The sequence below is a fragment of the Amblyraja radiata genome, chromosome 32, assembly GCF_010909765.2.
Source record: "Amblyraja radiata isolate CabotCenter1 chromosome 32, sAmbRad1.1.pri, whole genome shotgun sequence".
In the NCBI taxonomy this organism is placed as follows: Eukaryota; Metazoa; Chordata; class Chondrichthyes; order Rajiformes; family Rajidae; genus Amblyraja; species Amblyraja radiata.
The window spans coordinates 25,482,208-25,509,755 of NC_045987.1; the positions used below are offsets into that span (position 1 = coordinate 25,482,208).

Consider the following 27,548-nt stretch of genomic DNA (forward strand, 5'->3'; position numbering starts at 1 on the left):
CAGCAATCCCTGCACACTGACTCTATACTACACACTAGGGACTATTTACAATTTGTACCAAAGTCATTTAACCTACAAACCTGTATGTACTTGTGAAGAGTGTGGGAGGAAACCGGAGCACCTGGAGAAAATCCACACGGTCACAGGGAGAACGTGCAAACTCCGTACAAACAGCACCCGAGGTCAGGATCGAACCCGGGTCTCTGGCGCAGTGAGGCAGCAACTCTACCGCTGCGCCACCGTGCCGCCCTATGTAATCTAACGTAATTTAAATGGCTGCTTCACTAAAAGCACAGTGTCTCAGCAGGAGAGAGCAGGGCCAATTAGCCACAGCCCGATTTGAAATCCATGCAAGTGCAAGAACGGAAGGTGGAGCGGTTCACAGGTCCCCGATTCATCTGCTCACCAGCTCCCGCTCCAACGAGGAGGCTGACATCTTTCACTGCAAACCCTTAATGATCCAAGTGCCGATAATGACGGCAAGAATAAGGCCCATGCTTGCCAAAACACAGCTCGTATAACAACACTGCCAGTTGTTAAAAAGTGCAATGCAATTAGTGGAGGACTAAACAGCGACACAATTATCAGACTTAATTTGAGCCTTCAGATACCGTTCTTTTATTTTTTATCATATTTGCCTGATTTGTGAAATGAACAATATAAATAGAAACAACCTCTGTCTGATCTCATTTCATCAAAACTCATCCCCTCTTCCCCCCTCTCCTGGGGCCCAAGTCTTTACAGTTTACAGAGAACACATCCCTATTATATTGCTGAACATAATGAGCTGGTAAAGGCTTGCCACAGGAAGCCTAGCGACCATAATTGTTTTAGCATTGCAGACGGCACAAAGGGAAACAAATTAAAGAACTGAGTTCATTTGATTTATTTCCTGGCACTCAATTTAACTGAAGGACAACTTTCTGGGAAGCCATCTCAGAATAATTTCTCAAGCTACAAACACAAAGCGCTGGAGTGACTCAGCAGGTTAGAAAGCACCTCTGGAGAGCATGGAGATGCAATGTTTCAGATTGGGACCCTTCTTTGGAACCTTTCTTGGTGCCTCCTAAGGATCTAGTCATAGAGTCTGAAGAAGTGTCTCGACCCGAAATGTCACCCATTCCTTCTCCCCGGAAGTGGCGGCGCTGTGAAACAGCTGCGGCTCGCCTGCAGTCTGTCTGTTTTTACTTTTTTGTGTTGTTTTTTTTTGTCTAGTTTAGTAATTTTTTTGGTTATTAGGTGGTGTTATGTGTGTGGGGGGGGGGGGGTTGAAACAGGGCTTTCTGTCTCTCCCTTCGGGGGAATGCGACTTTTTTGTCGTATCCCCCTTCTCTTCCCCCGTCTGAGCTGAGGCCTAATGGCGGAGCTGGCGGCCTCCAACCTGCGACCGACATCGAGGGTCCGGAGGTAGAGCTAGCCAGGACTTACCAACGCGAGGCTGGCCGTCTTCGAGCTGCGGCGGCGTTCGGGCAGAGGCTCGACTCGGCGCTCCGGTGAGGGCGGACGGTGCGGTGCTGAGACACTCCTGTGTGGGCGGCCCGGCTACCGGCTGGAAGGCGCTCCCGAGCGAGCGGCCTGGTGCGGGGCTGAGACGCTCCCGTGGGGGTGGCCCGGTGCGGGGCTGAGACGCTCTCGTGTGGGCGGCCCGGTGTGGGGCGGAGATGGTGCTCCGGTGGCTGAGGCGGCGTTCTGGCGGCGGTGACCTGAATCCGGGGCTCGGTCGCGGGCCAGTGGACGACATCGTCGGGAGCTCGCAGGTCACAGGCTGGTGCCTGTTTTCCGGAGCTTCCGTGGCAACAGCTGCGTCCGCTGGACTGGAGGGCGGCAGCTTCGACCACCCCCGGGCCGCGGAGCTTGAACCGCGGGACTGACTTACCATCGCCCGGCGGGGTATCGCCTCAGCGCAGAGGGAGAAGAGGAGGGAAGAGACAGCAACCCTAAGACTTTTGCCTCCGTCACAGTGAGGAGGTGCTTGGTGAACTCACTGTGGTGGATGTTAATTTGTGTTTATTGTGTGTTGTTATTATTACATGTATGGCTGCAGGCAACGACATTTGCCTTTCGGTCTGAACGACAAATAAAGGATTCAATTCAATTCAATTCAATTCAATTCTGTCTGTCCCACCGAGTTACTCCAGCATTTTGTGTCTGTCTTCGGTATAAACCAGCATTTGCAATGCGTGGAGACAGGCTCTTCGGCCCAGCTTGCTCACAATGACCAACATGTCCTATCTACACTAGTCCCACAGTCCCACCTGCCTGTCTTTGGCCCATATCCCTCTAAACCTGTCCCATCCATGTACCTGTCTTAATGTTTCTGAAACGTTGCGATAGTCCCTGCCTCAACTACCTCCTACGGCAGCTCGTTCCATACACCCACCACCCTTTGTGTGAAAATGTTATCCTTCAGGATTCTCACCCTAAACATGTCTTCTGGTTCACGATTCCCCTACTATGGGCAAGAGATTCTGTGTGTTTACTTGATCCATTCCTCTCATGATTTTGCACACCTCTATAAGATCACCCCTCATTCTCCTGCACTCCAAGGAATAAAGTCCTAGCCTGCTCAACCTCTCCCAATAGCTCAGGCCCAGAGTCCTGGCAACATCCTCATAAATCTTCTCTGCACCCTGTCCAGGCCTACAGAACCAAAAAGCCTTTCAGCCCATATTGTCCATGCTGACCACCTTGGCATTCTGGGCTTCTCCCATTTGCCTGCATTCGGCTCGTATCCCTCTACACTCTTCCTATCCAGAGTGAGGCCCAGCGCAAATTGGAGGAACAGCATCTCATATTTCGCTTGGGCAGCTTACACCCCAGCGGTATGAACATTGGCTTCTCTAACTTCAAGTAACCCTTGCTTTTCTCTTCTCTCCATCCCCTCCCCATTCCCAGATCTCCCACCAGCCTGACTCCGACTACAGTTTATCTCAGCTTTGTTGTCACCTTCTCCCAGCTAACAATGGTCTACTCTATATTTTCCTTGATCTCCATCCCCTTTGTCCTGGTTTCACACCTTGCACTTCCTTATCCCCATGTCTTCCTCCCCCCTGACATCAGTCTGAAGAAGGGTCTCGACCCGAAATGTCTCCCATTCCTTCTCTCCTGAGATGCTGCCTGTCTGGCTGAGTTACTCCAGCATTTTGTGTCTATCCTATCCATAGATCTGTCCAAGAGTCTTTTGAAAGTCCTATAATCGGATCAGGTAATACCATACATAGATACACTCAGTTCAAATTCAAGTACAATAGCTAGGCAAAGGGGAAGATACAGAGTGCAGAATATAGCTCGCAATAAGTGAAAACGTGTGAAAACGCATACCTCCATGGCCTAATTCTACTCCTAGAAATTATAAGCAAGGGTACTGTCTGATTCACCTCTACCCCTATGCGGACATTACATTTTGTCAATGAAACTGATGCGCTACAATGCTGAGATCTATATTCTGCACTCTGTATCTACTGTGGAATGGAGGAGTAGCAGTGGGCAATGGGGCACAACATCCCTGGTGGACTGTGGAGCTCTCCGCTTTGCAGGGCTCTCCGTATCTGAACCTTCCTCCATTCCCTGGGGATTAATGGCTGCTCCCTTGGTCCCCTTCACGTGGTGTTGGGCATCGATGGCCCCATTGTCGGTGCCCGGGGGGGCCGCGCTGGGACCCCGTGCTGTACCCGTCAGCCCTGCCGGTGGGTACCACCACCGCCCACCTTGTGACAAACCCACAACCCCCTCACCTGCTGCTTGTTTTCTTTGGAGTACGGCAGCATGGTGGAGACGTGGAACATGATTTCATGCCCTTGGTACACGGTGTAGATGGAATGGATTCCCGTGGTGTCATCTGTGGACACAGAGAGAGAGAGCTGGCTTCATATAGAGCACCGGGTATCATCCCCTGCATCTGCAGTGGCCTGGGCCACACGCTCATCATGCTGGTGACTTGCTGAAACACTGCCTTACGTGGTGGAACCTCCTTTGATTCCTCCTCCAGCAACACATGCAGACCCACAGTGTGCGTGCGTGCGTGTGTGTGTGAGAGAGAGTGTGTGCATGTGAGAGAGTGTGTGCATCAGGGTGTGTGTGTGTGAGAGAGAGGGAGTGCATGTGTGTGTGAGAGAGTCTGCATCAGGGTGTGTGTGTGTGAGAGAGAGGGAGTGCATGTGTGCCTGTGTGTCTCTGTGTGTGTGAAAGTGTGTGCTTGTGTTATGTGTGCGAGAGAGAGTGCATGTGTGTGAGAGTGTGTGTTCCCGATGTTGGGGGAGTCCAGAACCAGGGGCCACAGTTTAAGAATAAGGGGTAAGCCATTTAGAACGGAGACAAGGAAACACTTTTTCTCACAGAGAGTGGTGAGTCTGTGGAATTCTCTGCCTCAGAGGGCGGTGGAGGCCGGTTCTCTGGATGCTTTCAAGAGAGAGCTCGATAGGGCTCTTAAAAATAGCGGAGTCAGGGGATATGGGGAGAAGGCAGGAACGGGGTACTGATTGGGGATGATCAGCCATGATCACATTGAATGGCAGTGCTGGTTCGAAGGGCCAAATGGCCTACTCCTGCACCTATTATCTATTGTCTATTGTGTGTGTATCTGTGCGTGCGTCATACAACTGTGCAGCACAGGGTCAGGCCCTTGGTCCACAAGGGAACAGCAAGGTGGTGCAGCGGATAGAGCTATCAGCTCTGGCTAGCGCCAGAGACCCGGGTTCGATCCAGATCACAGGTGCTGTCTGTGTGCAGTTTGCACGTTCTCCCCGTGACCGGGTGCTCCGGTTTCCCCCCCCGCATCCCAAAGACGTGTGGATTTTTTAGGTTAATTGGCTTCTGTAAACTGTCCCTAGTGTGTAGCGTAGAGCTAGTGTACAGGCGATTGTTGGTCAGTGGGCCAAAGGGCCTACTTACTTTTGGTGTCGAGTCCTCCTCTGTAGCCGATCCAGCCCTTCAATGTGATTGATTCACCCATTAGGTTGAGAAACTTCTGGAAACCTTCACTTCCAGTTTCTGTCACGGACGTGGAGACAAGAGAGAGAGAGAGAGCAGAGTGGATTAGGATATCATCCCAGTCAGATGTTTCCTGGGCCGAGACAGCAAGAAGACACAGATTCCAACCATCTCCACCTGTGAGCAGTGCCCAGCTCTCGTCAAACCAGGTTATACAGATGTATACAGTGCAGGACTGAACGTTATTCCCTTTATCCTGTATCTGTACACTGCGGACTTGATTGTAATCATGTATAGTCTTTCCGCTGACTGGTTAGTGCGCAACAAAAGCTTTTCACTGTACCTCGGTACACGCAACAATAAACTAAACTAAACAGGAAGTAACCATTGCGGTAACATTCTCTCCGCGAGGTCACTTCCAGCATGGGAACATTAACGGTTCACTCCTTCAGTGACTTTAGGCCGTACAGACTTTCCGTATTGGTGGAAATGTGTCAGCCTCGATAACAATCAGCACAGGAGCACCTCAAGGCTGCGTGCTCAGCCCCCTGCTGTACTCACTCTATACTCATGACTGTGTAGCCGGACATAGTGCGAACTCCATCATCAAGTTCGCCGACGACACCACTGTTGTGGGACGAATCACTGATGGTGATGAGTCAGAGTATAGAAGTGACCGATTGACCAAATGGTGCCAGCACAATAACCTGGCTCTTAACACCAGCAAAACCAAGGAACTAATTGTGGAACTTGGAAGGGGTAGGATGGGGACCCACAATCCCGCTTATATCAATGAGACAATGGTGGAAAGGGTCAAGAACTTCAAATTCCTGGGCGTGCATATTTCCGAAGATATTTCCTGGTCCCAGCACTCTGATGCAATTATAAAGAAGGCACATCAGTGCCTCTACATCTAGAGAAAATTACGGAGAGTCGGTTTGTCAAGGAGGACTCTCTCTAACTTCTACAGGTGCACAGTAGAGAACATGCTGACTGGTTGCATTGGGGCCTGGTTCGGTAACTTGAACGTCCAGTAGCGGAAAAGACTGCAGAAAGTTGTGACCACTGCCCAGTCCATGACCGGCTCTGACCTCCCCACCATCGAAGGGATCTATCACAGTTGCTGCCTCAAAAAGGCTGCCAGCATCATCAAGGACCCACACCATCCTGGCCACACACTCATCTCACAACTGTCATTGGGAAGAAGGTACAGGAGCTAGAAATCAGGAACATCCAGGTTCAGGAACAGATTCTTCCCCACAGCCATCAGTCTATTAAACACAACATCAAACAAACTCTGAACAATAACAGTCTATTATTACTATTGCACTTTATCTGTTTATTTATTGTGTATATATATGCTCTATGGTATATAGACACACTAAACTTTTATCTCCTGTTCTGTATTATGTTTACATATTCTGTTGTGCTGCAAGCAAGAATTTCATTGTCCCATCTGGAACACATGACAATAAAACTCTCTTGACTCTTGACTTGAGATACAGCACGGAGACAGGCCCTTCGGCCCAGCAAGTCTATGCCGAACAATGATCACTAGCACTGTCCGACACGCTAGGGACAATTTACAATTTTACCATGCCAACTAACCTACAAACCCGCACGTCTTTGGAGTGTGGGAGGTAACCAGAGCATCCCGAGAAAATCCACAGGGTCACAGGGAGAACGTATAAACTCGGTACCGACAGCCCCAGAGGTCAGGATCGAACCAGGGTCTCTGGTGTTGAAATGCAGCAGCTCTACCGCTTAGTACACTCATTGTCAGAACATTCACTGCTCTCTCGGCCGAGAATTCCAAGGAACTGCCGGCACCTTTTCCCCAGGTTTCCACCCCTGATTCACTCCCTCAACCCACCCCGAGCTACCTGATCAAGCTGTAGACTGATGGAGGTCAGAGTACGGCCATTCAGCCCATCTACCCGAAGGTGGCCCTGCCCAATTAACAACAGTAAGTGGCCATTAGCAACCGGTCGCTTTTCAATAATATTATAAATGAAGGCGGCACAGTGGAGCAGCTGGTAGAGCCACCTCCTCACAGCGCCAAAGACTGGGAACCATCCTGACTAAGGATGCTATCCGTGTGGAGTTTGCACGTTCCCCCTGTGATTGCGTGGGTTTCTCCTGGGTGCTCTGGTTTCCTCCCACATCACAGAGGCGTGCGGGTTCGTAGGTTAATTGCGCCTAGTGTGTAGGGAGTGTAGAGAACTAATGTAAACGGGTGATCGATGGTTGGCGTGGACTCGGTGGGCCAAAGGGCCTGTTTCCATGCTGTATCTCTGGAGTTGAGTATAGGAGCAAAGAGGCCGTTCTGCAGTTGTACAGGGCCCCAGTGAGACCACGCCTGGAGTATTGTGTGCAGTTTTGGTCTCCAAATTTGAGGAAGGACATTCTTGTTATTGAGGGAGTGCAGCGTAGGTTCACGAGGTTAATTCCCGGGATGGCGGGACTGTCATATGCGAGAATGGAGCGGCTGGGCTTGTATACACTGGAATTTAGAAGGATGAGAGGGTATCTTATTCAAACATATAAGATTATTAAGGGTTTGGACTCGCTAGAGGCAGGAAACATGTTCCCGATGTTGGGGGAGTCCAGAACCAGGGGCCACAGTTTCAGAATAAGGGGTAAGTCATTTAGAATGGAGACGAGGAAACACTTTTTCACACAGAGAGTTGTTAGTCTGTGGAATTCTCTGCCTCAGAGAACTCCACAGACTTACAACTCTCTGTGTGAAAAAGTGTTTCGCCGGCCTCCCCCAACCGGGGGAGGCGGGTTCTTTGGATACTTTCAAGAGAGAGCTAGATAGGGCTCTTAAAGATAGCGGAGTCAGGGGATATGGGGAGAAGGCAGGAACGAGGTACTGATTGGGGATGATCAGCCATAATCACATTGAATGGTGGTGCTGGCTCGAAGGGCTGAATGGCCTACTCCTGCACCTATTGTCTATGGACTAAACTAAACTACGTTCCCCCGCAACACAACTCCCGATCTTGCCCCTGATCAGGAGTTGTTTGCTTTGATGTAACAATTCATTGAAATATTTTTTCTGTTTCTGTGCTGAATTGGTAAAAAAAAGATGCTGGAATGCATTTAAGCAATAAAATTTAAGAATCACAGTTATTTTGGTAAGAGTTGAATGTACATCAACAAGTTACCCATGTTATTTAGTGAAGATAGACACAAGATGCTGGAGTAACTCAGCGGGACAGGCATTATCTCTGGAGAGAAGGAATGGGTGACGATTCGGGTTTTGGGTTTTAATATTGATCTGAGCATGGACAAGGGATATATCAGCAAAGCATAGGAGGAGCCCATGCTCATCCCTCAGTTTACACTTTGCAAAATTATGTTATGGTGGTGTTGGAAAATGGAGAGGACACGAAACAGAGTGAACAATTCAAGAACATGTCAAGAGTTAATGGCCCTGTCCCACGGTACGAATTCATTCCAAGAGCTCTCCCGAGTTTGCCCTGATTCGAACTCGGAGATTTACGGTAATGGCCGCTCGTCGGTACTCGGGGCTCTCGTGGACATTTTTCAACGTGTTGAAAGATCTTCACGAGTTTTCCCGTGCTTACCTGCCGTTAGCGAGTCTTCCCGAGTACCTGCCGTTAGCGTTACGTGCCGCCAAGAGACGTCCCCGAGCTCCGACGTACCCGCTACGCTCATTCTCCGTGCTTACCACGAGTTTGATTTTTTTTAAACTCGGGAGAGCTCTTGGAATGAACTCGTACTGTGGGACAGGGCCATAAACATTTCAGACTGAAGAAAGGTCTCGATCCGAAGCGTCACCTATTTCTTCTCTCCAGAGATGCTGCCTGTCCCACTGAGTTACTCCAGCATTTTGTGTCTATCTACGATTTAAACCAGCATCTGCAGTTCGTTCCTACTCGTCTTGTTTAGTGGACCAGAACTTGAGCTTTCGACCCTAGACTCAAATGGTACGGGGACCGATGGACTTCTTCACCACTGCCTATTGCACCCTGACTAGCGTTTCTGCGTGTAACAAATTTGTTAACCCCCTCAACGTTTGAGCCAATTCTTAACCCAGCAAGACTAACAGTACTGGCACGATGGGCTGAAGGGTCTCTTTCTGATCAGCCTCCATCAATGAATCTATATGGAGCTCAGGGTGGGGTAAGGGGCAAGACCATGGCTAAGGGATGGACAAAATGAAGGTCAAACGTGGGCCTGAAGAAGGGTCCTGACCCGAAACATCACCTGTCCTTGTTCTCCAGAGACACTGCCTGACCTGCTGAGTTACTCCAACAGTTTATGTCTTTCCTTGGCAAACCAGCATCTGCAGTTCCTTGTTCCTACGTCCAACTGACTGGTTATAATATCATCAGTAGCACACACACACCCCATAGGGTGGTGGATCAGTTCCTCATGTGCCCTGGTTTTTCAAACGTTTGACTGGAACTCTCAGAAGAATGAGTGGGGACTTCATTGAAACTTACCGAATAGTGAAAGGCCTGGATAGAGTGGATGTGGAGAGGATGTTTTCACTAGTGGGAGAGTCTAGGACCAGAGGCCATCGCCTCAGAATTAAAGGACGTACCTTTAGAAAGGAGACGGGGAGGAATTTCTTTAGTCAGAGGGTGGTGAATTCATTGCCACAGACAGCTGTGGAGGCCGGCAATGGGTATTTTTAAGCCGGATATTGATCAGTACGGGTGTCAGGGGTTATGGGGAGAGGGCAGGAGAATGGGGCTAGGAGGGACAGATAGATCAGACATGATTGAATGGCGGAGTGGACTAGCTGGCCGAATGGCTTAATACTCCTATCACTTATGAACTTATGAACATTCACACACACATACAAACACGCACAAGCACACACACACACACACACACAAATATGCACACATATACAGATACACACAAATACACACATACACATAGACATACACATATATACAAATACACACAAATATATACACACCGAGGCACACACGCACACACGCATATACACACACTCATAAACTCACACACACTCACTCACACACATACTCATACACACGCACGCATACACATACACTCACAAACACACAAACACTGCAATAATTTGTTGATGGACATTCCAATCTTACTTAAATACCCGAGATCTATAGCATAGTTTTAGTTTTAGAAATACAGCGCGGGAACAGGCCATTCGGCCAACCGAGTCCGCACCGACCAGCAATCCCTGCACATTAACACTATCCTACACACCCTAGGAACAATTTACACTTTTCCAAGTATACAAACCCAAGCCAATTAACCTGCAAACCTGTACGTCTTTGGAGTGTGGGAGGAAACCGACGATCTCTCACAAACCGGGGAGAACGTACAAACTCCGTACAGACAGCACCCGTAGTCAGTATCGAACCCCGGGTCTCTGGTGCTGCAAGCGCTGCTGTCTACTTTCTTAAAGGTTCTTGAATGACAAGATGCCTGGCGGGTCTTTGAATTTGCCGGCCGAGAGAGTAGCGAATAGGCTATCATTGAGTGAACTCACGACTCAGACTGAACGCTTTTTGGACATTTAAATGCATCAAATAAGGGAGGAAAAGAGACGTGAAGTATCGTGTAAGCTTGTGGCTCACAGAACATAGTGCAACACAGTGTCTGTGATGAACATGATGCCAGGTGAACCTAATCTCCTCTGTCTGCACATAATCCACACCCCTCCATTCCCTGCATATCCATGTATCTGTCCAAAAGTCTCTTAAAAGCCACTATCGTCTCTGCCTCCACCACCACCCCTAGCGGCACGTTCCAGTCACCCATCACCCTCTGTGTGAAACAATCTCCTCGCCCCACGCAGCTCCTTTAAACTTTGCCCCTCTCACCTTAAAGCTATGCCCTCTGGTCACAGGCATGCACAGATACACCATGCACACTCGTGCACACACACACACACAGACCCGTGCACACACGCACACATTAACCAGGCACACATGCACACACAGACACTTGCGCATGCATGGCACACTTATGTGCACAAACACGCTGAGCACACACACAGACTCGTGCCTGTGCGCGCACATGTACACACACCAACAATGCATATACATAGACACTTGTGAATGCATGGCACACATGTACACACACACGCACCGACTGAGCACACATGCACACATACTCGTGCACACACACACGGGAACACGCACTAACAGGCGTGCATAGACACTCCATGCACACACCTGCACAACTACACACACTAACTCTGCACAAATACACACACATGTGCATACATGCATAAACATGTACACACACATTGACTGCACACAGATGTGCACTCGCACACACATGTACACACCCTGTCAACATGCACACCACTCATTTGCATTTGCATATATGTCCACACATTAATCGTGCAAACACACACATGTGTGCACACGTAACCCACTATGCACACATACACAAGCATGTGTACACAAATGTATACACACACTCACTGTGCACACCTACACACACTCGTGTGTGAATATGTGTCCACACACTAACCATGCGCACACACTTGTGCACACATACACACACTAACTGTGCACACACTGGCACACTTGTGCACACATGCACACACTGACCATGCACATGCACATACCTGTACACTCATGCACACACGCACACACACTAATGGTGCACATACTCATGCACGTGCGCACACGCATATACACACTATCGGTGCACGCACTCGCATTCACTTACCGTTGCTGAACATCTCGTCGTCTGTCAGCTGGCCATCTGTCGCATACAGAACTCCAAACTTGAAGTTCACCGAGCCCTGGTCAAACAATAATAACATGCAGCGTCTTGCAACAGTTTGCACGCACTGGTATTTATATTACATGCAGCGCGGAGGAGGAATGGAACGTTGCAACTGAGACCCAGCAGTTTACAAAATTCTAAACAGAGCCGCTTTATCTGGAGAACGGCACGGCGGTGCAGCAGTAGAGTTGCTGCCTCACAGCGCCCGAGACCCGGGTTCGATCCCGACTACGGGTGCTGTCTGTACGGAGTTTGTACCTTCTCCCCGTGACCTGCGTGGGTTTTCTCCGAGATATTCGGTTTCCTCCCACACTCCAAAGACGTGCAGGTTTGTAGGTCAATTGGCTTGGTGTAAATTGATTTTTTTTTAAATTGTCCCTAGTGTGTGTGTGGGATAGTGTTAGTGTGCGGGGATCACTGGTCGGTGCCGACTCTGGTAGGCCGAAGTCTGTATCTATCTGTAAACTAAACTAAACTAAACACATTGCGGACAAGATGTGGAAGTTTGTCCATGAGGGCACATTATGGTGTTGATGAGATGAGAGCCATTCCAGAATGAGCTCACGCTATCATTCTGGGTTTGGACGGCTGCCTGTTGCCATGGTGCTGTTTAGTTCAAACCAAATACATCAGGAGTTTGCACTAACACTTTGATAGGAAAATGCAGGACCTTGCCAAAGTTGGAGCGCTCCATTGCATGCTCTACTTCTGTAAGTACAAATACCGTCCTACACCCACCTCCTCTTTGTCCCCGTCTGTACCCCCCACTTGTGCTCCACTTGGATACGCATCTATATCTCACCACCCCGTCCCTTCCCAACCCTCTCCACTGGCTCCGCATTCGCCTCTCCACTCCTGATCTCATCTCACACCATTTGATTTAGTTTAGTTTAGAGATACAGCGCGGAAACAGGCCCTTCGGCCCACCTGCTCCAATCTTGATGGATTTCCAGGGGGAGAAGTGGCGTCCAATATCAGAATCAGAATCACACTTTATCCGCCAAGTATGTTTTGCAACGTACGAGGAATTTCATCGGGAAAATGTAATATTAGATCCCCCCCCCCCCCCCCCCCCCCCCCTTTCCAGAGCCGGCTCTTGGCTGGGTGACATGGCTGGCCAAAAGGAAAGAACTATAGCAACTGGTTGGTTTTCTTTTGTATTTTAGATTAGTTTAGTTTAGTTTAGTTTAGTTTAGTTTAGTTCAGTTGAGTGATACAGTGTGGTAACAGGCCCTTCGGCCCACCGTGTCTGCGCCGACCAGTGATCCCCATGCACTAACACTAAGACACTAGGGACAATTTACAATTTTACTGAAGCCAATTAACCTACATACCGGCACGTCTTTGGAGTGTGGGAGGAAACCGGGGCATCTGGAGAAAACCCACGCAGGTCACGGAGAGAACGTGCAAACTTCGAACAGACATTACTCGTAGTCAAGATCGAACCTGGTTCTCTGGCGCTGTGAGGCAGCAACTCTAGCGCTGCGCCACCGTGCCACACTCTTTGTCTTTTCATCTCTAGTCTTTGTCCAACCAACTGCCAATCAACCCCCCCCCCCCCCCCCCCCCCCCCCACCCCCACCACCACCTTAAGACACAGGTGAAGAATTAGGCCATTGGGGCCATCGAGTCTACTCCACCATTCAATCATTGCTGATCTATTTTTCCCTCTCAACTGGGTTCTCCTGCCTTCTCCCCGTAACCCTTGACACCCGTATTAGTCAAGAACCTATCAATCTCAGCTTTAAAAATACCCAATGACTTGGCTTCAGATCCCACAGATTCACCACCCTCTTGATCGCTTGCATCCACCTATCACTCACCAGGCTTTGTCCCGCCCCCTCCTCTCATCCAGCTTTCACTCCCCGACTAGAATCAGTCTGAAGAAGGGTTCCGGCCCAAAATGTCGCCAGTCATGTTCTCCAAAGCTGCTGCCTGACCCTCTGAGTTACTCCAGCACTCTGTGTCCTTTTCTGTAAGCACTCCTTTCCTTCATATCCACGCACCTGCCCTCCCTCTCTCCCTCTGTAACCTAGACTAGGCCTCTAGCCCCTTCCTCACCCTAGACCTCCACCTCCCCATGTCCAAGCCTGAACCCCATATCTCTCACTCCCCAAGAAACAGCTCCCCCGCCCTGTAACCTTCCCTCATGACACCCTGTCCTCTAGCCCCACCCCTCCCCCGGACGCCTTCCCCCAATCTGACCTTTGCCCTCCCTCCGCACTACCAACCCAACATTTGACCTTTGCCCTCTCCCCACACTATCTTCCTTCAGCCTCCCCCCCAAAGCCTTGGCTTCCCCCGTCTCACCCCCTCTCCCTGTAGCCACTTTCTTTCCTGAGCCCCAGCCCTCCCTCTCTCCCTCCCTCTCTCCCCTCCATCCACCCTCCCTCCCCCAACACTGTACCCCTCTTTCTGCGTGTGTGCCCCCCCCCCCAGGGAACGGGTGAAAATGTTTTAAGTTGCTCACGTGCCTCTGCCCCGCTCACCCCTTTGTGACAGACTGGGCCCCGCTCTCTCATACCAACACGGTAAACCGGCCTGTTACTGAAGCACCACCTCCACTCCGCTTCCCCCCCCCCCCTCACTCTGGAACCCCTCTGCTGAAGTCTCGATCCATCATAGGACACAAGGACTCAAATCATTAACCCTCAGCAGTTGGTGTATTTTACTTGCTCAAGGGGAGATCCATGGATAGGACAGGTGTGAAAAAGGGTGGGCCTGGCACGGGGAACTTTGTGACGTTGTCGATGCCCTTTATGTAGCCACTATTTACATACCTTGGGCAGGCAAGCTAAGAATTTCACTGTGACAATAAAGTATCCATTCAATTCAATACTCTGCAACCCATTCACAGCCACTCCTGTCTGCATTATCTCCCCTGCACCATCTCCTTCCCCATTAAACCCCTTTCCCTCTACCCCTCGGCTCCTGCCCCCTCTACTATTCCCCACTCTGTTCTCTAACCCGTCCCCTTAAAGTACACCCCTTCCCTGTCACCATCTTGTCCCTTTAAACCTGTAGCCCCACCCTCCCGTCACCTGTTCTGTCCCCCACCCAGTAATGCCCCTCTCCCCCTATAATCCCACTGTCTCCACACTATCTGCCCCATCGATCCTCCTCTGCCCTCTCCCACTCCTTCCCATACCCTTCCCTCCTCATGGACTCCATCTCCGCTGCCTCCCATCTCCTTCCTGTAATCAATCTCTTACACGTGACCCCGACACTCCCTGTATTCCCCCCTCCCCATAATTTCTCAATCCCATTGCAACTCCTCCCTCCCTGAGCACCACTAACTCCCCATCACCCCCCCCCACCCAATGCACCCTCCCCTATCCTGCAACCACCCCCCCCCCCTATCACCACCCTCTCTGCCACTCTGCCCCTTCCTCCCCACACCCCTCCCTCTCAAGTAATGTCAGCTCAGTGATGGCATCTAACAGAGACAACAGTCACAGGCCTGGTCACATTCTCCACACTTACCTCTTGTTCCTCAAGAACAAGCAAGTCCTGCCGGGCAGAAAGAGAACAATGTCAGGCGGTCTGGCAGCTTAACGTACACATCTAAAGGCCATTAACTGACCATTCACCCACAGCAAACACCGCACACAGGAAGAGGCGAATCAGGGGTTAATGGGTATTGTGAGTTGTGGATGTGACCCAGTCCAGTGGATGGTCACACAGACCACACTCCCCGCCATTGACTCCATCTACACTTCACTCTGCCTCAGGAAAGCAGCCAACACAATCAAAGACTTGTCCCACCCCGGTCATTCCTTCTTCTCCCCGCTCCCGTCCGGCAGAATGTACAGAAGCTTGAAAGCGCGCACCACCAGACTCAGGAACAGCTTCTTCCCCTCTGTTATCAGGCTTCTGAACCGTCCTTCCCTAAGTTAGGGTACTGTCCGATTCACCTCTACCTGATTGTGGACATTGGACATTGGATAGCTGTTCTACATCGGTGAGACCAAGCGTAGGCTTGGCGATCGCTTCGCCCAACACCTCCGCTCATTTCGCCATAACCAACCTGATCTCCCGGTGGCTCAGCACTTCAACTCCCCCTCCCATTCCGCATCCGACCTTTCTGTCCTGGGCCTCCTCCACGGTCTGAGTGAGTCCCGCCATAAATTGGAGGACCTCATATTTTGCTTGAGTAGTTTACACCCCAGCGGTATGAACATTGACTTCTCCAATTTCAGGTAGTCCTTGCTTTCTCTCTCTTTCCCTCCCCTTCCCAGCTCTCCCACAGCCCACTGTCTCCGCCTCTTCCTTTCTTCTTCCCACCCCACCCCCCCCATCCCCTCATCAGTCTGAAGAAAAGTCTCGACCCGAAACGTCACCCATTCCTTCACTCCATAGATGCTGCCTCACCCGCTGAGTTTCTCCAGCATTTTTGTCTACCTTTGTCTCTGCTACATTGCTGAGAACTATATTGTACACTCAGTACCTTCCCCTTTGCTCTACCTGACTAGTTTGACTGGATTGTATTGATGTATGGTATTATGTGATCTGCTTGGATAACATGCAGAACAAGGCTTTTCACTGTACCTCAGTACATGTGACAATAACAAATGTAAACTAACCTAAGAAAGCAGCCAAAACCAAACTGGACATAATTTCCATTTTTTTCTGAAGAAGGGTCCTGACACATACATCAACTGTCCATGTTCTCCAGAGATGCTGCCTGACCCATTGAGTTCCTCCAGCACTTTGTGTTTTTTTTAAACAAGGATCCGCAGTTCCTTGTGTGGACGTTTAAACGGGTTGTGCATCACTGAGTTTCAGTTCTGATAATTGGTCACCAACCAAAACGCTAACACAAAGTGCTGGAGGAACTCAGCGGGTCAGGCAGCATCTGAGGAGGGAATGGACAGGTGACATTTTGGGTCAGGACCTTCCTGATCATGGAGGGAGAGCAGTGAGAGAGGGCCTCACAGAACCTCCGTCAGTGAACCAACATGGCCCCTCTAAGCTCCATGCCCACATTTAACCCTCATCCCTCCAAACCTTTCCTTTCCATGTACCTGTCTATGTGTCTTTTAAATGCCTCAACTACCTCCTTCTGGCAGCTCGTTCCATACACCCACCACCTTCTGAGTGAACAAGCTCCTCCTCAGGTTTCTATTAAATCATGTCCCACTCAACTTAAATCTAAAGGGCCTGTCCCACTTACGAGGTAATTCAAGAGTTCTCCCGAGTTCTCCCCTGATTCGAACTCGGGGAATTACGGTAATAGCCGCGCGTAGGAATTCGGGGGTCTCGTGGACATTTTTCAACATGTTGAAAAATATTCACGAGCTTACCGCGTTTCCCGAGTACCTGCCGTTAGCGTTACGAGCCGCTGAGAGACGTCCCCGAGCTCCGACGTACCCGCTACGTACATTCTACGTACTTACCACGAGTTTGGTTTGTTTTTAAACTCGGGAGAGCTCTTGAATTACCTCGTACAGTGGGACAGGCCATTAAGTCCTCTGGTTCTTGATTCCCCTACACTGGGTAAAAGACTCTGCATTCACCCTATCTATTCCCCTCATGATTTTACACGCCTTTATAACATTACCCCCAGCCTCCTGCACGCCAAGGAATAAAGTCCCAGCCTACCCAACCTCTCCCTATAGCTCGGGTCCTCGAGTCCTGGCAACATCCTTGTGAATTTTCTCTGCACCCTTTCCAGTTTAGTGACTTTTATTTTCAGCTCATCGGGAAAAGTTAAGGGCCTGTCCCACTTTCACGACCTAATTCACAACCTCTGCCGAGTTTGTCCTTAACTCATACTCGCAGTATGGTCGTCACAAGGTCGTCACGAGGTCGTAGGAGGTCATGATGCTAGTCGTAGGTACTCGTGGCATCAAGTAGGTCAGGGCGTTTTTCTAGCCTGATGTAAAATGTCCACGAGTAAAAAAGGTCGTGAATTAGGTCGTGAAAGTGGGACAGGCCCTTTAGATTTACAGTCCTGACTTTGGAAAGGATGAGAACTGGCATTGTACTGAATGAATGACAGTGAACCCTGGCGATAACGGGCCACGTGGGTGGGGGATGGTGTCCGTTATTGCCGATTGTCCGCTATAACAGAGTGAGGTGGGTGAAGCTTAACCCAGGGCAGGGAGAGGGAAGAGGGAAGAGACGTGGTGTTGAGTGGGGGGGGGGGGGGGGGTGTCCACAGACGGAGAGCAGCAGAGCCCCCGGCCCCACACACGGTGCTCCAGGGACGGGTCCGGTTCTCACGCCACCTTCATGCCGCTCGCTCTCTCCCCTCCCCCAACCAGAAGCTCCCGCCGCAGAGGTTGCAGAGTACGGGAGTCAAACTATAACACAAATCCACTATATGGAGGGCCGATATTACAAGGGTTTACTTATCGACCATTTTCCCCAATCTATAACTTTGACACAACTTCGATCTGAAATATAATAATAAGAACTAACATCCATTGTTGCTGCCACTCGTTGATAATGTCAGCTGTACACACACAAACTACAAAAACACAAGAGCAACCCTTGATCAAGCGGAAGCTTACCTTCTGTATCTCTGGAGTAAATATTTCCCGAGGGCCTTTCTCAAATTTGTCAAGGTTCATGGCACTGAAAAAGAATTTGGAGGTTGACAAAGATATTCAGTGCAATGTCATCTCAGGCAAGCCTTCATTACAAGTGTGGTAGCCCTGTGACCAGGGAGCCATGCACAACTGCAGATGCTGGTTAATACACAAAAGGACACAGGGTGCTGGAGTAACTCAATGGGTCAGGCAGCATCTCTGAGGAACATGGATATCCATGTTCGCCAGAGATGCTGACTGCCAGACCTGCTGAGTTACTCAAGCACTCTGTGTCCTACCATATAATGTGCATCGGCTCCTGAATTTCCTTCATGAATCGCGTGCCAGCAGTGAGAAGTAGTTGAACTCAGCATCATGTTCAGCATGGATATTGTGGGCTGGAGGGTCTGTTCTCATGCTGTGCTGCTAAATATTCTACAAGGTTCAGATTCACACTTTGCCTTAAATCCCTTTTCCTACAAAGTAACATTAGCAAATTTGCAGATGGCACAAAGCTGGGTGGCAGTGTGAACTGTGAGGAGGATGCTATGAGAATGCAAGGTGACTTCGACAGGTTGGGGTAGTGGGAAGATCAATTCAATTCAATTCAATTCAATTTATTGTCATTTGGACCCCTTGAGGTCCAAACGAAATGCCGTTTCTGCAGCCATACATTACAAACAAATAGACCCAAGACACAACATAATTTACATAAACATCCATCACATTGCTGTGATGGAAGGCCAAAAAAACTTCTCTCTCCACTGCACTCTCCCCCCCCCGATGTCAGAGTCAAAGTCAAAGTCAAAGCCCCCGGTGGGCGATGGCGAATTGTCCCGTGGCCATTAAAGCCACGCCGGGTGATGCAAGGTCGCACACCGGGTCTTGGTGTTAGAGCCCCCGGCGCGCGCTCGCAGAGACCCGCCGCCATTCCAAGCCGCGCGGGGCGGTGATGTAAGGCCCCGCTCAGGTGCTCTTCAACCCCGCAACTCGGGCGGGAGAAGTCGCCGCTGCGGAAGCCCCGAAAAGCGGACTCCCTCCAGGGACCCGCGGGCTCCCGGTGTTACCGTCCGCCAAACCCGCAGTTGCAGCCACCGAATCTCCGGGGGTCGGGCCGCAGCAGCGTCCACCACAGCTCCACCTGCTCGGACTCGGCCAGCTCCGCGACGGTGAGGTGAGTAGTCGGCACCACAGCCCCCGGTCTTCCTGTTGGAGGCCGCTCCTCGTTGCAGCCCCAACGACAACGGAGACCCGACAAAGAAAAGGTCGGGTCTCCCGTGCAGGGAGAGATTTAAAAGTTACCCCCAACCCCCCCACACCACCCCCACCCCCCCACACACATACCCCAACAAAAATAACAAAAACTACATAAAAACATAGACATAAAATAATAAAAACGCAGACGGACTGCAGAGGCCGCTGCTGACGAGAGTCGCGCCGCCTACCGGTCTTCCTGTTGGAGGCCGCTCCTCGATGCATGGCAGATGAAGTTTAATGTGGATAAAGGTGAGGTTATCCACTTTGGTTGCAAAAACAGGAAGGCAGATTACTATTTAAATGGCGTCAAGTTGGGAAAAGGGGAAGTACAACGGGATCTGGGGGTCCTTGTACATCAATTTATGAAAGTAAGCATGCAAGTACAGCAGGTAGTGAAGAAAGCAAATGGCATGTTGACCTTTATAACAAGAGGAGTCGAGTATAGGAGCAAAGAGGTCCTTCTTTTGTACAGGGCCCTAGTGAGACCACACCTGGAGTATTGTGTGCAGTTTTCGTCCCCTAATTTGAGGAAGGACATTCTTGCTTTTGAGGGAGTGCAGAGTAGGTTTACAAGGTTAATTCCCGGAATGGCAGGACTGTCATATGCTGAGAGAATGGAGCGACTGGGCTTGTACACTCTGGAGTTTAGAAGGATGGGAGGGGATCTTATTGAAACATATAAGATTGTTAAGGGTTTGGACACGCCAGAGGCAGGAAACATGTTCCCGATGTTGGGGGGATCCAGAACCAGGGACCACAGTTTAAGAATAAGGGGTAAGCCATTTAGAACGGAGACGAGGAAACACTTTTTCTCACAGAGAGTGGTGAGTCTGTGGAATTCTCTGCCTCAGAGGGCGGTGGAGGCTGTTTCTCTGGATACTTTCAAGAGATACCTAGATAGGGCTCTTAAAGGTAGCAGTCAGGGGATATGGGGAGAAGGCAGGAACAGGGTACTGATTGGGGATGATTAGCCATGATCACATTGAATGGCGGTGCTGGCTCGAAGGGCCAAATGGCCTACTCCTGCACCTATTGTCTATTGTCTACCTTATTTAGACTTTAGACTTTAGAGATAGAGCGCAGAAACAGTCCGCACCGACCAGCGATCTCCGCACACGAACACTATCCCACACACACGAGGGCCAAGTTACATTTATATCAAGACATTAGGGACGGTTCATCTAGTGAGGCTATATGGGTGAAGCCGAGGAACAAGAAAGGAGTACAGGTGCATGGGTCCTTGATGGCCGAGTCGCAGATGGATAAGGAATTTTTCAGCTGACTGGATAGCACACAACAAAAGCTTTTCACTGTACACGTGACAATAAACTAAACAGAAATGGGAGTAGGTGAAGTTTTGGGTCTGAAGAAAGGTCTCAATCCGAAACCTCACCTATTCCTTTTCTCCAGAGATGCTGTCTGTCCCGCTGAGTTACTCCAGCATTTTGTGTCTGTCTTACACATTTAGAGCATTGTGTTCAGTTCTGGGCACCATGTTATAGGAAAGATGTTTTCAAGCTGGAAGGGGTGCAGAGAAGATTTACAAGGATGTTGCCAGGGCTCGAGGGTCTGAGCTACAGGGAGATATTGAGCAGGCTAGGACTCTATTCCTTGGAGTGCAGGAGGACGAGGGGTGATCCCATAGAAGTAAATAAAATCATGAGAGGAATAGATCGGATAGACGCACAGAGTCTGTTGCCCAGAGTAGGTGAATCATAGCTTTAAGGTGAGGGAGGAAAGATTTAATAGGAATCTGAGGGGTAACTTTTTTACACAAAGAGTGGTGGGTGTATGGAACATGCTACCGGAGGAAGTAGTTGAGAGAGGGATTTGGCCCAAAGGTAGGCAGGTGGGACTAGTGTAGATGGGACATGTGGCCGGTATGGGCAAGTTGGGCTGAAGGGCCTGTTTCCACGCTATATCACTCTATGACTCAAACAAGAGTGACTAGCAACCCCCCCTCCCCCCCCCCCCCCCCCCCCCCCCACCAGCAACCTACCTTAGAATAGATTTGACAGAAAGTGTTTTCGTAGGACTATACGGAAGGCAAATTTTCTGTGTCCCCTGTGGTGGCAAGAGAAAAAAGAGGAATTCTGTCAGGAAAGATGATCAGAAAATGTCTAGAATTCTCTATCGTTTATCAGAAGTCCCTGATCTTTGCCAGGGTTCAGTGGCAGGTCCTGTTGCGGTGGCCTTCGACACACCAGGTAACACTCATTATTTCATCTGGTCACATTTAACCCACTAGACCCCATCCTTCCAAAGAACCCCAGCTCTCCCCCTGAATCCTGAAACTCCCACTTGAAACACATTCTTCCCTTCGAACCTCCTCTCCTGCTGAATCACATCCTTCCTATTGAAAGTCAACTCTCCCCTGAACCCTGAGTCTCTCCCCTGAACCCCATCTTTCATTGAGGACCTCAACTCCCCCCTCCCCCATCCCCCAACCCTGAACCTCCCCCTGAAACCCATTCTTCCCACTAACCCCTGAACCCTGAGCCTCCCACTAGATCCCATCCCTCTCTGTCCATCCCTTTCTCTCCATCGCTCCTTTGGAAGGAATGGGGAAATCTAGGATCTTGGACGAATCTTGGGCGACGTTGGATGAATCTTAAATCATCTTGGAAGGATTGTGGATCTCAGACCAAGAGGAATTCTTCATCCTGAATACCCTCACCCCAAACTCCACACTTGAGGCTCCCTCCAAGAAGCTGGAGTCACAATGACAGGCAAGAGGTGGAGTAACATAGAAACAGAGAATAGGTGCAGGAGTCGGCCATTTGGCCCTTTGAGCCAGCACCGCCATTCAATATGATCATGGCTGATCATCTGAAATCAGCACCCCATTCCTGCTTTCTCCCCATATCCTTTGATACCATTACTCCTGAGAGCTGCATATATATAACTCTCTCTTGAAAACACCCAGTGAATTGGCCTCCACTGCCGTCTGTGGCAGAGAATTCCACAGATTCACAACTCTCTGGGTGAAGAAGTTTTTCCTCATCTCAGTCCTAAATGGCCTACCCATTATTCATAAACTATGACCCCTGGTTCTGGACTCCCCCAACGTGGGGAACATTTTTCCTGCATCTAGCCTGTACAATCCCTTAAGTATTGTATATGTTTCTATAAGATTCCCTCTCATCCTTCTGCCTTCCAGTGAATACAAGCCCAGTCGACCCATTCTTTCATCATATGTAAATGAAAGGGTGGACCACGGGGCAATGGACTCCGTTGCCACGTCAAACGGATCAAGATGGGACAAGCCTGAAGAATGAAGAGTTATTAAACCTAGTGCAGACAGTAACAAAGCTTTCATTATTATCACGCTGACTTGGAAAAGCAGCCAACACAATCAAAGACTCGTCCCACCCTGGTCATTCCTTCTTCTCCCTGCTCCCGTCCAGCAGAAGGTACAGAAGCTTGAAAGCGCGCACCACCAGATTCAGGAACAGCTTATTCCCCTCTGTTGTCAGCCTTCTGAACGGCCCTTCCACGAGCTCAGGTACTGTCCGATTCACCTCTACCCCATTGCGGACATTGGACTTTGTCTATGGAACTGGTGCTACAATGCTGAGAACTATATTCTGCACTCTGTATCTTCCCCTTTGCGCTGCCTATTGTACATGAGTTTGACTTGATTGTGTTTATATATGGTATTATCTGATCTGTTTGGTTAGAATGCAGAACATTTTACTGTGCATCTATACACATGACAATAATAAATTTAAACATTCATAATATAATTCATAATAAAATAATATCCATTAATTCATTCATTCATTTATTCATAAACTAAAACTTATTATGAATACTCATAATGGATATGACCCTGAGTTTGCGAGTAAAGTGAACAAAAGCCTAAAGGGAGTGAATGAAGAGTTGAGATGGGATCTCCACTCTCCCCCACTTCCTCCCCTATCCAGCAAGGCCAGCAGCATCATCTAGGACGAGTCGCACCCTGGCCACTCCCTCTTCTCCCGTCTCCCATCGGGCAAAAAGTATAGAAGTGTGAAAACACACACATCCAGATTCAGGGAGAGTTTCTTCCCAGCTGTTATCAGGCAACTGAACCATCCTTCCACAACCAGAGAGCAGTCCTGAACTACTATCTACCTCATTGGAGACCATCAGACTATCTTTGATCGGACTTTAATGGCTTTACCTTGCACTAAACGTTATTCCCTAAAGGGGCTGTCCCACTGTACGAGCTAATTCAAGAGCTCTCCTGAGTTTAAAAAAAAATCAAACAAGTGGTAAGCACGTAGAATGTACGTAGCGGGTACGTCGGAGCTCGGGACGTCTCTTAGCGGCTCGTAACACTAACGGCAGGTACTCGGGAAACGCGGTAAGCTCGTGAAGACTCGTGAAGATTTTTCAACATGTTGCAGCATGTTGAAAAATGGCCACGAGAGCCCCGAGTACCTACGAGCGGCCATTACCGTAATTCTCGAAGTTCGAATCAGGGGAAACTCGGGAGAACTCTTGAATTAGCTCGTACAGTGGGACAGGCCCTTTATCATGTATCTGTACACTGTGAATGGCTCGATAGTAATCATGTATTGCCTTTCGGCTGACCGGTTAGCATGCAACAAAGGCTTTTCACTGTACCTTGGCACACATGACAATAAACTAAACTCAAACTAAACCTGTCCCACTTTGATGAGATTCGCTTCTCTCGCTGTTCCTTGTCTTCATCCCCGAAGAGGCACTCCTAAGTTCAGAGCCAGCTTCTTCCTGATACTCCTATTACAGCCCCAGAGAGTCAAGATCCAAACAATGCAAGATTATTTCCCCTAACACTCAACCATAATGGGACACTTTGGCTCAATAGTTTAGTTTCATTTTGTTTAGAGATCCAGCACAGAAACAGGTCCTTCTGTTCCCAAGTCCACGCCGACCATGGATCACCCGTTCACCCCAGTTCTATGATGTCCCACTTTATAATTCACTCCCTACACACTAGGGGCAATTTACAGAGGAACAATTAACCTGCAAACCCGCACGTCTTTGGGATGTGGGAGGAAACGGCATGTTGGCCTTTATAACAAGAGGAATCGAATATAGGAGCAAAGAGGTCCTTCTGCAGTTGTACAGAGCCCTAGTGAGATCACACCTGGAGTATTGTGTACAGTTTTGGTCCCCTAATTTGAGGAAGGACATTCTTGCTATTGAGGGAGTGCAGCGTAGATTTACAAGGTTAATTCCCGGGATGGCGGGACTGTCATATGCTGAGAGGATGGAGAAGCTGGGCTTGTACACTCTGGAGTTTAGAAGGATGAGAGGGTAGCTCATTGAAACATATAAGATTGTTAAGCGACTGTCACAGTCGTAGCAGGTAGCTGAAAAAGCGGCGACTGGACCCCGCCCTCCCCACCCTTCGACAACGTCTACGACAACCTACCACCTCGTCGACGTCAAGCTACGGCAAGCTACCGACAACCGCCGACCCATTAGGACGTCCACCTATGACCATTGGCGTATCTCATTGAAACATATAAGATTGTTAAGGGTTTGGACACGCTAGAGGCAGGAAACATTTCCCCAATGTTGGCGGAGTCCAGAACCAGGGGCCACAGTTTAAGAATAAGGAGTAAGCCATTTAGAAAGGAGACGAGGAAACACTTTTTCTCACAGAGAGTGGTGAGTCTGTGGAATTCTCTGTCTCAGAGGGCGATGGAGGCCGGTTCTCTGGATGCTTTCAAGAGAGAGCTAGATAGGGCTCTTAAAAATAGCGGAGTCAGGGGAGAAGGCAGGAACGGGGTACTGATTGGGGATGATCAATCATGATCACATTGAATGGCGGTGGTGGCTCGAAGGGCCGAAAGGCCTACTCTTGCACCTATTGTCTATTGTCTATTGAAACCGGAGCACCCGGAGGAAATCCAAGGTCACGGGGAGAAGGTGCAAACTTCATACAGACAGCACTTGAGGTCAGGGTTTAACCCGATCTCTGGCGCTGTGAGGCAGTGGCTCTACCCGCTGCACCACCGTGCTGTCCTACTTATTCAAATAATTCAGCAACGTGGGCAATTATGACCATCTGGTTTGGGTGATGAAGCCACATGAATATGTTAATGTTACAAGGCATGAGTCAAAGGCTGCAGTCACACATTTCTTACCATTTTTCTACAGGATTTTTGAATAAAGATTCCATAAATACCTTCTGTTGACATTAAGTTAATCGATACGTCCCGAATGGATGCATCATTTATAATTACAGGAATCACATCATGCATCTTCCAGACACCAGGTAGTGTATTAATTTTAAAAGATTTGTTACATAAAGGTATAATTGTGCCTCCTTTTAGATTTAGAGTTTTAGTTTTAGATTTCCAGTTCTGATGAAGGTTCTTTGAAACAGACTGTTTTACTTTGGATTAGTTTAGTTCAGAGATACAGCGTGGAAACAGGCCCTTCGGCCCACCTAGTCTGTGCCGACCAGCGTTCCCCACACACTAACACTATCCTACACACACTAGGGGCAAGCTACAATCTTACCACCTGATTAGCCTACAAACCTGTACGTCTTTGGAGTGCGGGAGGGAACCTGAGCACCTGGAGAAAACCCACACTGTCACAGGGGGAACGTACAAACTCTGTACAGACAGCACCCGTGGTCGGGATCGAACCTGGGTGTCTGGCGCTGTAAGGCAGCGACTCTCCCGCTGCCCAATGACGTAGAGGTGATTCGGACAGGACCCTGGGTTATGTAACAACCGTTTTTGTAGCCTGATAACAGAGGGGAAGGAGCTGTTCCTGAGCCTGGTGGTGCGCGCTTTCAAGCTGTTGCTCGACGGGAGCAGGGAGACGAAGGAATGACCAGGGTGGGACGTCTTTGGATTCGTTGGCTGCTTTTCCAAGGCAACGTGATAATAGCCAATCGCCAGGCGGCCCTGACCTGTGGAGTATTTCCAGCTTTTCCTGTTTTTTATTTTAAATAGTTAACTTCACTTTGCACGGCTCCAATCTTCACCGCAGCCCGGTAGTTGCCAATGATCTGTCGATCGGCACACTTACTGTTTTCTTCCAGAGGATGGCCCGGTACTGTGGCACACGTTGATTGTTCTGATCAGAGAGCACAACCGAAAGAAAGAAAGGGTTCTTTTCTGTGTCTGTGCCCACGTAATTCTGATGAACTGAAAGGAAAAGATAAAAATAGTTAAGAACCACGCCTCCGCTTGGGTGAAACGCAGACCTCAAAGGAAACCCTCGTTGTGCTGTAACGTCTACGTATAACAACTTTCAACAATGTTCAATAATTCAGTCATTCAACCCAGCGGTATGAATATTGATGTCTCTAACTTCAAGTAACCCTTGCATCCCCTCTCTCTTCGCCCCTCCCCCACCATAGTTGTTGTCAAAGTCAGCATGTTGCGTCTCATTGTCTGTAACTCATTTTCACCTAGCCCACAGCTAACAATGGCCTGTTTCCTTTTATCATCATTAGTTTTTTGCACATCTCCCATTTCATTTGTGCCTGGGATCGACGCTCCAACTGCGGCCCGCGGATTTCAACATCGCAGTCTCGGGTAGAGACCGAGTCGGGAAGCTCCAACGACGCAGAAGGTTCAACTAGCCTCGACCCGGGGTCCGATCGCCTGGCCCGGGGGAGCTGACATCCACCCCGATGCAGAGGGCCAGACCGCCGGCTACGGGAGCCAAGATCGTCCCGTCAATGGAAGGCTGGAGGCCCCCGACCGCGGGAGAACAAAAACGGGAAGAGATTTGAACTTTTGTTTCACCTTCCATCACAGTGAGGAATGTGGAGGAGTCACTGTGGTGGATGTTTATGGTAAAATATATTTAGTGTGTTCTGTTGCTTTTTATTGCTATGACAATGGCAAAGCAAATTCCTCGTATGTTGCAAAACATACTCGGCTCATAAAATATGATTATGATTATATTCTCTGTATATCACCATCTATATCTCTCGTTTCAACTGTCCCATAACTCTCAGTCTGAAGAAGTGTCTCGATCCGAATCATCACCTGTTCCTTTTCTCTAGAGATGCCGTCTGACCCAGAGCCTTCAGTACCCGAAAGCATGGCCCTTCGGCCC

General features: G+C 49.4%; 1 protein-coding gene across 4 annotated transcripts in view; it reads right to left on the reverse strand.

The window, feature by feature from the left end:
- Positions 1-27,548, reverse strand: part of garnl3 (GTPase activating Rap/RanGAP domain like 3) — a 347,312-nt gene that overhangs the window by 99,813 nt on the left and 219,951 nt on the right. For all 4 annotated transcript variants that reach the window (XM_033049272.1, XM_033049275.1, XM_033049274.1 and 1 more), the window contains exons 5-11: positions 26,508-26,626; positions 21,487-21,551; positions 18,213-18,276; positions 15,181-15,207; positions 11,638-11,713; positions 4,891-4,989; positions 3,735-3,838 (exon numbers count right to left, since the gene is read on the reverse strand). In XM_033049272.1, the coding sequence (XP_032905163.1) occupies positions 3,735-3,838; positions 4,891-4,989; positions 11,638-11,713; positions 15,181-15,207; positions 18,213-18,276; positions 21,487-21,551; positions 26,508-26,626 (554 nt within the window). The remainder of the gene's footprint in view (positions 1-3,734; positions 3,839-4,890; positions 4,990-11,637; positions 11,714-15,180; positions 15,208-18,212; positions 18,277-21,486; positions 21,552-26,507; positions 26,627-27,548) is intronic.